This window comes from Papaver somniferum, unplaced genomic scaffold, assembly GCF_003573695.1.
Source record: "Papaver somniferum cultivar HN1 unplaced genomic scaffold, ASM357369v1 unplaced-scaffold_16, whole genome shotgun sequence".
NCBI lineage: Eukaryota > Viridiplantae > Streptophyta > Magnoliopsida > Ranunculales > Papaveraceae > Papaver > Papaver somniferum.
Window position 1 is genome coordinate 12,584 of NW_020625486.1, and position 12,390 is coordinate 24,973.

General features: G+C 36.7%; 1 protein-coding gene across 1 annotated transcript; it reads left to right on the top strand.

The window, feature by feature from the left end:
• The first annotated feature begins 1,341 nt into the window (after window positions 1-1,341).
• On the top strand, window positions 1,342-4,284 carry LOC113337363 (prolyl 4-hydroxylase 1-like). The gene is made up of 12 exons (XM_026583061.1): window positions 1,342-1,396; window positions 1,986-2,150; window positions 2,451-2,509; window positions 2,604-2,669; window positions 2,776-2,850; window positions 3,044-3,118; window positions 3,304-3,374; window positions 3,457-3,512; window positions 3,557-3,561; window positions 3,607-3,687; window positions 3,772-3,864; window positions 4,177-4,284. The coding sequence occupies exons 1-12, from the start codon at window positions 1,342-1,344 to the stop codon at window positions 4,282-4,284; spliced, it is 909 nt and encodes a 302-aa protein (XP_026438846.1).
• The last annotated feature ends 8,106 nt before the right edge of the window (window positions 4,285-12,390 follow it).

Below are 12,390 nucleotides of genomic sequence, written 5' to 3' on the forward strand. Positions count from 1 at the left end.
GATGAAGCTTCATTTGAAACGATGAAGCTTCATTTGGGCATGGCCATTGCAAGATGCGGCCTCCGGAGCTGGTGAATGATTTTTCCTCCCCTAAACTAATTTGTAGAAATGCAAATAAGACATATATAGGGAAGGGACGTTGGTTGAGAAGAAAATGCAAGTTTGCCTTGCATTTCCTACGGGAAGCGAATGCCGCGACGCTTTGGCATGCATTTATGCGTGCCAAATGCGATTTATCGAATTTATTGGCATCACTGGCTTACAACCACGTGAGTAAGGCCAATGCCGGAGACCCATATTGCATCATCTGTCACGATGAAGCTTCATTTGAAACGATGAAGCTTCATTTGGCCCGAAGGGAAGGATTCCCTTTTATGACCACTTTTTTTTTGTAAAATGAAACCTAACAATTTGATAAAAAGATTGGATTTGTTTTCCATGTTTTGGTTACTTTTTCTCTAGACAAGGTTATTTCTCCCTTTTAGTCCAATTACTATAATTCTTTGTGTATCCAACTTTTTCAGGGGCATAATTGGAAAGCAAACTTTATTATAACATATCTAAAAATCTGTGCCGTGGAATTTTACAAATTTTATCTGGTTGAAAAGGTTATAAAAAAATCTACGCAACGAGTACAACCAACAATATCAAATTTGAAGTTTTTACGAAAAAATCGGAAGTATTTATCATTTTAGGCACAATTTTAGAAAATTAAATGTATATCCATAATGCAAACCACCACAAAAGGTACATAATATTTTATGTAGCCACATTTTGGTTTATGCGCAACTAATTTTCCTTTGCAAGTTGCAACTAATAAGACGATGTAATCTCTCCGTTTCAAGAAAGTGATACTTTCACTTTAGGCACAATTCTCGAAAATATCATTTTTTATGAAACAGAGCGAAAATATCACTTTTTCTAAAATTGAGCGAAACTATTATTTTCTCTGAACAAGATAAAAATATCATTTTTTCTGACACGGGGTGAAAGTAGTCACAGACAAACTCCATCTTCAGATCTTCTTCGGTCGGCCCTCCTACCGTGGCGACAATTGTACTAGTAAGGAAGGTTCAAACAAGAGGATTTGTTTTTTCGTTTTTTCATTTGAGATGTTCAGCCATTAAAGAACAATTGAAGTACCATTCAAGAACAATAAACGAAATGGATTCTCTAGCCAGAAAAATTGAGTTTTTTGTTGTTTGTTTGGTTCGTTAAATTTTATTCATCCCAATTTTCATCTCAAATGTAAACAACTTTTGATGCGATTTTCACCATTCTGGTTTTGGCTTCTCTTCCAAAATAAATTAGATTTACTTTGCAGAGAGAAATAAAACTAAAATGGTTGGAGAAAGGGATAAATCGATTTGGCTGCTTATGTGGATGCCACCTAAAGGTGGGTGCATCGGGTGCACGAAAAGTAGGTGCCACAAATCATTGTCGTTATTTTCGGCTTTGGCAATACTGAATGGTGACATGGACCCTCGCTTCTTCAGAAAACCGTGTAATACAAATTTATAGTAAAGATTCCTAAACTCAGTTTAACCAGAACCGTATTAATATGTGTAGTCTTGTAGTCTATATTAAGGAAACGTGTTAATCATCTGAAGTCTCTGATCCACGAAGAAAAAAAAAAGATACAATTTAAAATCAAAATCATGGTAAGCTTTAATCAAAATCAGATCAAAGAGTTTCAAAAAGAAGCAAGCAGGATTGCCCGGAGCTTAAGACTCCATCTGTTACTCAACAAGCCTTTCTATGTAGCACTACGACGACGATCTATCATCAGATTTCAACACAACAATATTTCCAAAGAAAGAAGTAGTACTTCTACTATGCTCCAGGATAAATATTGGGTGATTAAGAAAAAACGTCAAGCAAGACGAAAAATATCGTCTAACAAGAAAAACACATCTATAAAAGGTTTGTAGTTCTTTTCCCAAACGTATGGTTGTAGTTTTTTTTTTTTTTGTTTGGCTCACCAGCTCTTCCGGCTACTGGTTCCCCAGCTCTTGTTGCAGCTTCGACCGCTACCCTAGAACTCAACCCCAACTCGTCATCCTCCAAAAGTACTGTTTCTATCACAGCTCTCCAAAATCCTAGCTCCTCTTTGGCTAGTTCTTCGGATTACAACAATGGTACCGGTGGTGGTAATAAGTTCAACCCGTTTTGGTTTTTCATGCTCTTCGGTTATAAGGAGATTAAGTGTTTTTGTCTATGTGGCTCACTTTTCCCGACTAGGAAGTTTTTTTCTTTGATATAAAGGTTTTGGTACTGCACTATATTAACAGAAAGTTGAAGCAACATAGAGATTTAGTTTTAGCATGTTGCATGCAGTAGGGACTAATATTGGCCTAACATATCTGACGTACCTTAGAGAGGATACTTCCTCTATGCTTTCCCACTCTGATAATTATCATATCTTAACCATTTTTCGTGTTCTTGTGCAGTTTCAGGATTTTCTGCTTGTGAAACTGACGATGAGGCAAAGATGCTCCGCATCGGACTTGTATGTTGAGTTTGCAGCTTATTTTCATCTCTGCACCACCTTGTGACAGAACTCTCTATACATTTACTATATATTTTGTTTTTCCGCGGTGTAGGTCAAACCTGAGGTAATCAGCTGGTCACCACGGATAACTGTCCTGCATAATTTCTTAAGTTCGGAGGTATGAATGTCTCAACTACATGTTCATGTCAAAGACTCGAAGCTATTGTGTGCAAGGAATTGCAATGAACTAAAGAATGCGATTGTGATATGATATGATATTGCAGGAATGTGATCATCTTATGGCCATTGGTAGGCCTCGGCTCCAGCGTTCTAAGGTACATGACATGAAAACAGGCAAGGTATGTATTGCAGTGGATCTCGTTTCTTTCTTAATACAAACAAAAAATGTGTTCATTTGTTTTTTCTAATAAAGGCTGCATTCTATTTTAACCATTTTTTCAATCTGTATGTGTCGTTATTTAATTGTCAGCTTTGTTGTGCTCGAATGCGTCATGTCTTCATATCTGGTATATTTCTTGAATGTTTTTTCAGGGAATTGTGAGTGATACTAGGACAAGTTTCGAAACGTCTTTAAGCAAGGAAGAGAGTAAGAATCTTATTGTACAGGTTGGTTCCTTAGCAAGCTCACATTATTCTGTTCTATTGCAAAATCCTTCAAATTTTTTCTTCTAGAATCGATTATGAAACGTTAAAAAAAATGCCTCCACAGTCTATAAACCCGTGAAAGTTGTTTGTTTTCCCACTTCTAATTTATTTAGCACTTATATTTTTCTTATGCATACCGGAAACAGGCAATTGAAAAACGAATTTCAGTATTCTCTCAAGTACCAGTTGAAAACGGAGAAACTATTCGAGTTATAAGGTATTTCTTTGTAAAGAAATGCTTAATTACTGTAATCTCGCTCTTAGACTGATCAGTTCCACCATTAACATCTGCAATACAGGTATGAAAAGAATCAGTACTTCAGGCTACATCGCGACTACATTATTGACACTGTGAGTTGTTTTCTCAAAACTGCTTTGCTTAAGTGTTTCATTTTCCAGATTTGGTTTCATAAAATGGAATTCTTTTTTGGGTGCAGAATCTGAAGAAGCAAAATGGAGGACAGCGAATAGCAACAATGCTCATGTATTTGAGCGACGATGTGGAAGGAGGTGAAACTTACTTTCCCATGGTGAGTTCATCGCAACAAAGATCCTGCACTCATAGTATAACACACAATTGATTATGTCAGCGTGTTAACTGCAAATAATTTCAGGCTGGAACAGGAAAATGTAGTTGTGGTGGGAAAATGTTAAAAGGGATGTCTGTAAAACCGATTAAAGGAGATGCACTTCTTTTCTGGAGCGTGGTTCGTATCTATTACTCCGGAACAATATTATTTTTTATATTTCCTATGCACACAAATTTAGCATTAAGCTGTTTAGTTACCGTTCTACGGACCTTAGCAACAGAATTGACCAGTCTATTAGGGTTGTGATTTTGGTATGTTCATGAACTGAACTTGAACCGTTGTGTTTTTTTTTTGTTTGTTTTTTTTGTTTTGAAACAGCCCGTAAAACCGTTGTGTTGCATTGGGCGTACTCATAACCTTATATAACAACCAAATTTCTAAGCAGTTTAAACTGTGTGGAAAAATTTAATGTCGATTTCTTCTTTGTAGGGACTTGATGGGAAGGAAGATCCGAAGAGTGTACATACAGGATGCGAAGTCTTATCAGGAGAGAAATGGTCTGCTACGAAATTGATGAGGCAAAATAAATACTGCTAATCTTTTTGCAGTTCATCTTCAGCTAGCCCACTTAAAACATCTTGAGCACATCTTATATATGCACATTTTTGTAGTAATTTTGACTAGCAAACGGATTAAATAGAAAGTATGCAAAATTGTTATTAAGAAGAAATTAAAGAGAAAATATTAGGGATGAAGTTTGAGATCCAATATCTTGGTCATGGAAAAAAAGGATTAATTCAGATAGATGTTACTAAACCACTCAAAAGATAGGCATGCTGTTGTGAGTCGTGATGCCCAAACCTGTTGACTGTGCGTATTTGGGGTGCGCAATTCGGAGCTTTGGCATATCTGGCATGAAAGGAACCGAGTGGTTTTTCAAATAAGATGCAGATTGTATGTTAATGACGACATGAAATCTTCTCTCGTTACTTCGGGTTCGTTCAACTTTTTCTGGAAATTTTCCCACTTAAAATCAAGTATTATTCAAAGTTCATTTTGTAACGTATTGGTTTCCCAGGGGCTTCCCCCGCTGTTAGTTAGGTCCCCCAAAATAATTTGCAGTCATGGAATAATGTGTCTACTTCTGCACAATCGAGGTAATATAGACGGGCTAGTTTGCGCAATTTGTCAGGGCTGCTGTAAGGTTGCCTCAAAAATATATGGGGCTTCCCTTTTAGTTGTTTGGAATTGGGAATGGGAAAGTTCAATACTGTATGATGCAATTTTGATCGAGCAAAAATAGATTATCCTCACCTTAAAGGCCTTGATAAATAAATCTCCTACGGTGAAACGGTGATGGAACGCTCGCTTCTGAAATAGAAGTTATATATGGTGAGGACACTTGGACAAAGTCTAATCAGTACAAATACTGTATGATCCTGCCAACCCATATATGAAAGACGATTCCTGATTTGTATGCAGAAAACCATGTAATACAAATTTATACCGCTTTATTTATGGGATTATAAAGATTCTTAATCTCAGTTTAACAAAGAAGCCGTATTAATATGTGTAAAAGTCTATAATAAAGAAACCTAATCCACGAAGAGTACATAATTGAGTTTCGAAAAAGCTCATGGCAAGCTTTAATCAAGATCAAATCAAAGAGTTTCAAAAAGAAGTAAGCAGGATTGCTAGGAGCTTGAGACTCCATCTGTTACTCAAAAAGGCTTTCTATGTAGCATTACGAGGATCTATCAGAATCCAACAAAACAATATTTCAAAGAAAAGTACTTCTATGATAAAAGACGGGTGATTAAGAGTAAACGTCAAGTAAAGGGAAAAATATCGACTACATCTCGCATAAAAGGTTCCAATTTATTTTCTCAAACGCATAATTTTCTGTGTTTGTAGGGTTTTTTTTTGGCTCACTAACTCTTCCGGATACTGGTTCCTCAGCTCTTCTTGCAGCTTCGGCCGCTACCCTATCACCCAGCTACAACTCGTCTTCCTCCAAAGTAATATTCCTATGTTAGCTCCCAAAATCCTAGCTCCTCTTTGGCTGGCTCTTAAAACTACAACAATGGTCTCTTTGGTGGTGGTACGTTCGACCCGTTTGGTTTTTCATGTTGTTAGTGTTGCTTCAGTTATAAGGAGATTAAGTGTCTTTGTCTATGTCGTTCACTTTGACTGATTCTTATTTTGCCAGCTAGGAATTCTTTTCCTCCCTTTTTTGATGGATGTAATCTTATAAAGGATTTGGTACCGATGAGTTTTGAACCCAGGTCTAGTATCATCACACGATGTCGTTAAGTTAAAGAAACATGTAATGACAACTGCAAGATGAAACTTAGCTTATATAAAGAAAACTCTCTTTATTAATGTTTATAAAATCTCTCAAAACTAAACACAAGCTCTAATCTTGCTCATATGATCAAACCACAACTTTGATGATCATATATATATATAACAATGAATTCCTTTTCCTAGTCCTATTACCTTATTACATGTCTTTCCTTTTCTTAGAACTAGATGACTTCTAATTCCCTTAGGATTACATCAATTGCCTTTTCTTATCCTAACCAACTTGTTAGAGATTATCTTAGGCTTAATGTTGAAGTTTAACCAACATTCTCCCCATTAAGCTTCAACCTTACCCGTGACATATCTTGTACTCCAATCAGTTGTCTCATTTCTTCAAACTTGATCTGAGATAATGCCTTTGTCAATATATCTTCTTTCTGCTCAGTTCCTGGTATGTGTTCAACGTTGATGATCTCCTTCTCGATACATTCTCGTATGAAATGATACCTTTTGTGAATGTGTTTCGTCTTCCCATGAAACACTGGATTTTTAGTGAGTGCAATTGCAGACTTATTATCAATCTTGATGAGAACTTTTTCAGGTTCTCTTCCTTTGATTTCACCCAACAGTTCTTGAAGCCATATTGATTGTTTAACTGCTTCTGTTGCGGCCATGAACTCAGCTTCGCATGATGACAGAGCTACTGTGTCTTGCTTCTGTGAACACCATGTAATAGGTGCTTCACCTAGATAAAATATATGACCAGTTGTACCTTTTCCATCATCTTGGTCAATATTATGACTGCTATCACTATACCCAACAATTCCTTTTAATCCTCCTCGACCATACTTTAATCCACAGCTGATTGTTCCTCTTAGATATCTCAATATCTGCTTTATTACATCACCATGAGACTTGCGTGGACTCTTCATATAACGTCTTGATACTCCCACAGAGAAAGCCAAATCTGGTCTTCTGTGTAATAAGTATCTTAGGCATCCAACATTTCTTCTATAACTCGTTGAATCAATCTCTGCATCTTTTTGTGCCTTCGAAACTTTAAGTCCAAACTCCATTGGTATCTTAGTTGGATTACAAGTTTCAAGTCCTGCTTCTTTCAGAATTCTCCTTGCATAAGCTTCTTGTTTAATCTGAATCCCATCTACTCCTTGATGGACTTCTATGCCAAGGTAATAAGTGAGTTTTTCGAGGTCTGAAATCTCAAACTTAGATGACATATCTTTCTCGAACTCATTGATCACCTTAAGGGAGTTGCCATTCAAAAATAGATCATCTACATAGACTGCAATCACAAGAAGCGTTCCCTTTTCTTCTCTTCTGTATACTGACGTTTCTTTAGAGCACTTAACAAATCTGATTTCTCTTAAGATTTGATCTAACTTTGTATTCCAGGCTCGAGGAGCTTGTCTTAGACCATAGAGAGCTTTTGTCAACTTGTAAACTCCATATTCTTGTCCCTTTACTTCGAAACCTTCTAGTTTTTCAACATACACATCTTCACTTAGTTTTCCATGCAAGAATGCCGTCTTTACGTCTAAATGATGTATTTCCCAAGAGTTTGATGCAGCTTCTGCTATTAAGAGACGAATTGTCTCTAGTCTAGCAACTGGTGCGAAAACTTCATCAAAGTCTATGCATGATTCTTGAACGTATCCCTTAGCTACAAGTCTTGCGTTATATTTGTTAATATTTCCATCAGCATTTCTTTTAACCTTGAAGATCCACTTGAGACCAATCACTTTTACTCAACCTAGCTTATCAACTAGAAACCAAGTCTTGTTTCTATTGATTGAAATAATTTCTTCTCAACATTCTTGTGTCCATTAAGACGAAACCTTTGCTTCCTGGAAATTCATTGGTTCATCATTAACAGAAAGTAGCATAATCTCACATTCTTCTGCAGCTTGAAGAACATAATCCTCCAGATACTGTGGCTTTTGTATCTGTCTTTGATAGACACATTTTTGTGTCCAATTTGTTCTCAATACTATATATTGTTGGCACTCGATTTTGTACTAATTTTGTTATTTTATGTATTTGTAGGTATTTTTTTGGAAATAAATATTTTAAGAAAATTCGGCTCGAAAAGTTGATTTTGGCACCCGGAGGACACGTGTTATTCGGACTCCCAAGTTTGGATAAGGGGTAACCTAATTACTAAGGGGCACCCCCAGGTCACCCCCAAAGCATCTGCTATTCGCACCCCAGTCCAGGATAAGGGGCACCTTCTTCAACAATTTGAATACTTAAAATTGGCGGGAAAATGTTCACAGTTCAGGAGAATTTTCGATCGAAGAAATGAAGTAGTGGTAGGTCGATTCAATGGATGAATTTTGGCAGAAAGATGTGATTTAGTCTAAGGAAGATAGTTTGGGTGTCGAATTTGATCGGAATTGGCTGGAAATATCGATTTAATTCTCGAGCTCAAAACAGAGCTACACGGAGTGAACACGACCTGTACACGGTGTTGTGTGTGTTTTGGTTGTGCATGGAAGTGTTTTGGAGGAGTTGGATGACTTATGAGGCATGTATAAGGCTTACTAGAGCGTGCAGGATAAAATTTTACGTGTGAAATTCTAAATCTGGTAAGAAAATATTCAAAAATAATGTTATTCACTGCCGAGTAAAGACGAATTATTTGGAGTTATGGCGAGGGATTTCAGCGTGTCTTTGAGTATAAATATGATCTTTGGGCTTACTAGAATGGTTGTCGAGAGTTGGGAGGAGAGAAGGAACGCTGCAGATCGAGAACCATGATTTCTCTCTGCTGCTGCTGCTGCCATTGATGAAGATGAAGAACACGAAGAACGGACTCGCAGAAGCTGTCGTTTATCAACAGTGTCTGCGACGCACACGCGTGGGTCGTAGTTCTTCGTACAACAGCAGTTATCATTTATCGTTCTTTTTGTAACAACTGAACAGCGCCTTTGCAACAGTTATTTCTGTTGCGATTTTTCTGTTCAATTGTTTTACTCTTTTTTATCATTTGTAAACAACTTTTTGAGCAATAAATAATTATTTTGAGAGCATTTTTACTATGATGAGCTAAAACCCAACACTGGGACGATGGAGGAGGCCAAACTTCATACTTGGGTTAATTTTATTTAATTCTATATTTACTTTTTGCACCAATTTTAATTGAATTAAGATTTTAATTAATTATTTGTGATTTCATTTGATGGTTTATGCTTAGTCCTAGGGATTTTTGATATTCCATGCTTAAGAAATACAAGTAATATTTTATAAAATCTATCTTGGCAATAAACTAGAGTTAAGATTTGTTTTGTTTTGAACTATAATCGCCTAGAATTAAATTCTGAACCACTTGAAAATGAAAAATGGCCGAATCTTTAGTCCCAGTAACTCTCGCCCATTGTGACAAATATTGTGTATATATTTTTATTTTTAAATCTTTACAAGTCCGAGCAACGAACTTTTACTACCACTTTCAAAATTACAACAAAATGGCGCCGCCGACGCGGACTTGTATATAGGTTTATTTTTTTTTATTATTTGTTCCTTTTTACGTTGTCTTTTTTCTTTGATTTACAGGTTCGAAGTGGAGCACTAAGGACTTGGAGAGGAAAAAGCTTAAAGCGAAAAGCGAAAAGAGAAGAAAAAAAGGACAATTTTAGGATTTAATTTTTAATTTTTAATTTTTTTTTTAGAGTGTGTGAGGAAAACTATAATTTTTTTATTTATTTATTTTGGACTTTGGACTTTAAACAATTGTACTTTATTTTTTTTAACCCTACGGAAGGGTATTATTATTAAAAAAAAAAAATATATTATATAAACTGTGTGCAGGGAAGGACGACGATTACTATATCGTCTCGGCCCCTCGGGTTCGCACACGGCATAGGAGTCGTGGCCCGAGTCGACGACAACGGTTCATCGCCCGTCTGGTACGGGAGGTAAGTCCATCGAAACACTCGCGAATCTCCTGTAAGCGAGTTACTGTCTGCCTTAAGGTGATAATTGTTTGAGGACGAACCAGACTGTTTTTAAATTCCTAGTAAAGGGCAAGGCCTGGCCAAATCAAGATAAGGACTCGGATTTCATCACCGTTTCCTTCTTGCCCGCCTTAGGAAAACAAAACCGAACGTGAACCTAAGCTTTAAAATTTGGAATAGAACGAGATCGATAGGGTAACGAGCTTAATAGGAAACTCGTTCGAAAAATATTGGTTGCTCTTTAAGCACACTTCAAAGTTCATGATGGTTTCTGTGAGTTGAATGCGTGACTGCGCCGCCTAATGCGGTGAGGCCTTGGGTATCAAAGCTCTACTAAGCTTCCCTCGCCTCAATTCAACTTACATTAGCTCGGATTGATTCCAGAGGGGTGTGCTCAAATTGTAACGAATTCCTTTTCGAAGGAATAGAAGCTGGTCTAGAAAACAATCTAAGTGGAGCCATCATGCTTTTTGTTTGCTAGAAATCTTTAGGTTTGTTTTGGTGGAGTCGAGTCGGCCTTGTTTGTGGTTGTGTAGAATTCCCTTGCAATTAAGAATGTCGAACTGGTATGATAGAAGCCAATACAATGAGTATCGACCTGAATTTGAATATGGACATCATCATTTTTATGACCATGTTGGGAATAGTGGTTGGGAACGCCATCCTTTGGAAGGATATGGGTCATACCCTGGTGAGCCCAATTACTATCCACACATGCATCAGTCTTACGAGCAAGAAGATTATAGTACTAGTTCTTCGTCTCTAGAGGATACAATCAAACTATTGAAAAGTAGTCCTTTTTATGATCCTTCAGTTCCTATTCCTTCTCTAGAAGAGTCTCTCAGGAAATTAGAAGAGTCGACACGTAAGTTAGCAGAAATGAATAACTTAGTTTTTGACGAAAGAGAACTTTCTATAGAGGAATCCCTCAAGTTGATGGCTGAGACGAACGAAAGACTTTCTCGAAATAATCTAAATTTCCAAAATAGTGTTTCTAATTTTACCCTTGATATCAATAATGAATATTTGCATAATTTAGAGGACGAGGTTAGAATAAAAGACACTACTTATTTAGATAAGGTTCAATCATTTTCGTACTATGATGATGAGGATAGCAGTAATGAAGAATCTGAAATATGTAGGCATAGTGATCAGGAGTCTAGTAATCCAATTGAGCTGTATAGTGATTATATTATTTCTAGTTCAAATCCAAATAATTTTTATGATTATTCACCTATTCAAAAGGACGAGGATTTGATTAGGGATACCACCGTTTTAGACGATGTAGTATTTCCTGTTTACGAAGCCGATAGTGGTTTATAGGAACGGGTTCATTTCGAAAATACTGTTTTAGAGTCTAGCGACTTAGAAACAATAGTCTTGGAAGAAGAAGATAGACCCGTAGAGATGAGTAAAGATGCACTACCTGATAATAACTTAGAAGAATCTCTTGAATATTTTAAGGACTCTGAAGATACGGAAATTCAAGAAATAATTAGAGATCTATCTAAAGACACTGAAAACTCTAAGTTTGGGGGTGATTATCACTTCCCTAGTGCCTTACCTTTAACTCTCAGAAAGTCCCTACACTTAGGACTTGATATCTGTCCCTCGACCATTTTACAATATTACCTTCATACTCGTTTTCCCGAGCCTAATGTTGTCCATGAAGGAGTTCAGTCGTTAGAAACCCATTCTCTGGTTGATGTGGTTTGCCCAGGCTATGATCACCAGATTGACTTTGTTTTCCCACCAAATAGTTTTCTTCCAATTGTGGGAACATATAAATTTCAGATGTGTCAATTATTAAGTTTTGAGACTAAACCTAATTACTTTAGGAGATTAGGGTCGACACATCTGTTTAAGGAAGACCACCACTCTCTTTGTGGTCAGCTGTGTAAGTCAAATCTGATTGACTTTAAGGATCCCCATTTATTCAGGTTGTTATTATTTTTAATTGAGTTTTTCCAGACTTTTAAACCTGAACTGTTGGATCTTAGCTATGAGGAAGTGCATCCAATGAAAATTTTCTATCAAGATCCTTTCATAGAACCTGAACCTGAACCACAATGGGACATAGGTATCTTAATCAGGAAACTAGATAAGGACATGTTATTCTTGTTCACTTTCTTGGGTTATGGTAGTTTCCTTTGGTCAGCTCTTTTTCGTTTTGAAGACCCACAGTTATTTCGACTGTTACTTTATGGTTCGAGTTGACTAATCCTTTCCTAAGTCTGGATGAAGACTTTAAACTTAGCACTTCTTGGGAGGTAACCCAATCTCACGCAACACGGTAATATCCTTCCTTAACTCTTTTACTTCAAATAGTAACCGTTTCTCCTTGTTCATGTTTTTAATTTTATCTTTAGAACATTGAGGACAATGTTAGATTTAAGTTTGGGGGTATGGGAGAAACTTTTTAGTT

Bases quoted from the DNA above. Each gene is read 5' to 3' on its own strand.
- LOC113337363 (XM_026583061.1), top strand. From the start codon at position 1,342: ATGGTTGGAGAAAGGGATAAATCGATTTGGCTGCTTATGTGGATGCCA. The intron at 2,151-2,450 runs GTAATAAGTTCA...GTTCTTGTGCAG, and splicing joins CAACAATGGTACCGGTGGTG to TTTCAGGATTTTCTGCTTGT. The intron at 2,670-2,775 runs GTATGAATGTCT...ATGATATTGCAG, and splicing joins ATAATTTCTTAAGTTCGGAG to GAATGTGATCATCTTATGGC.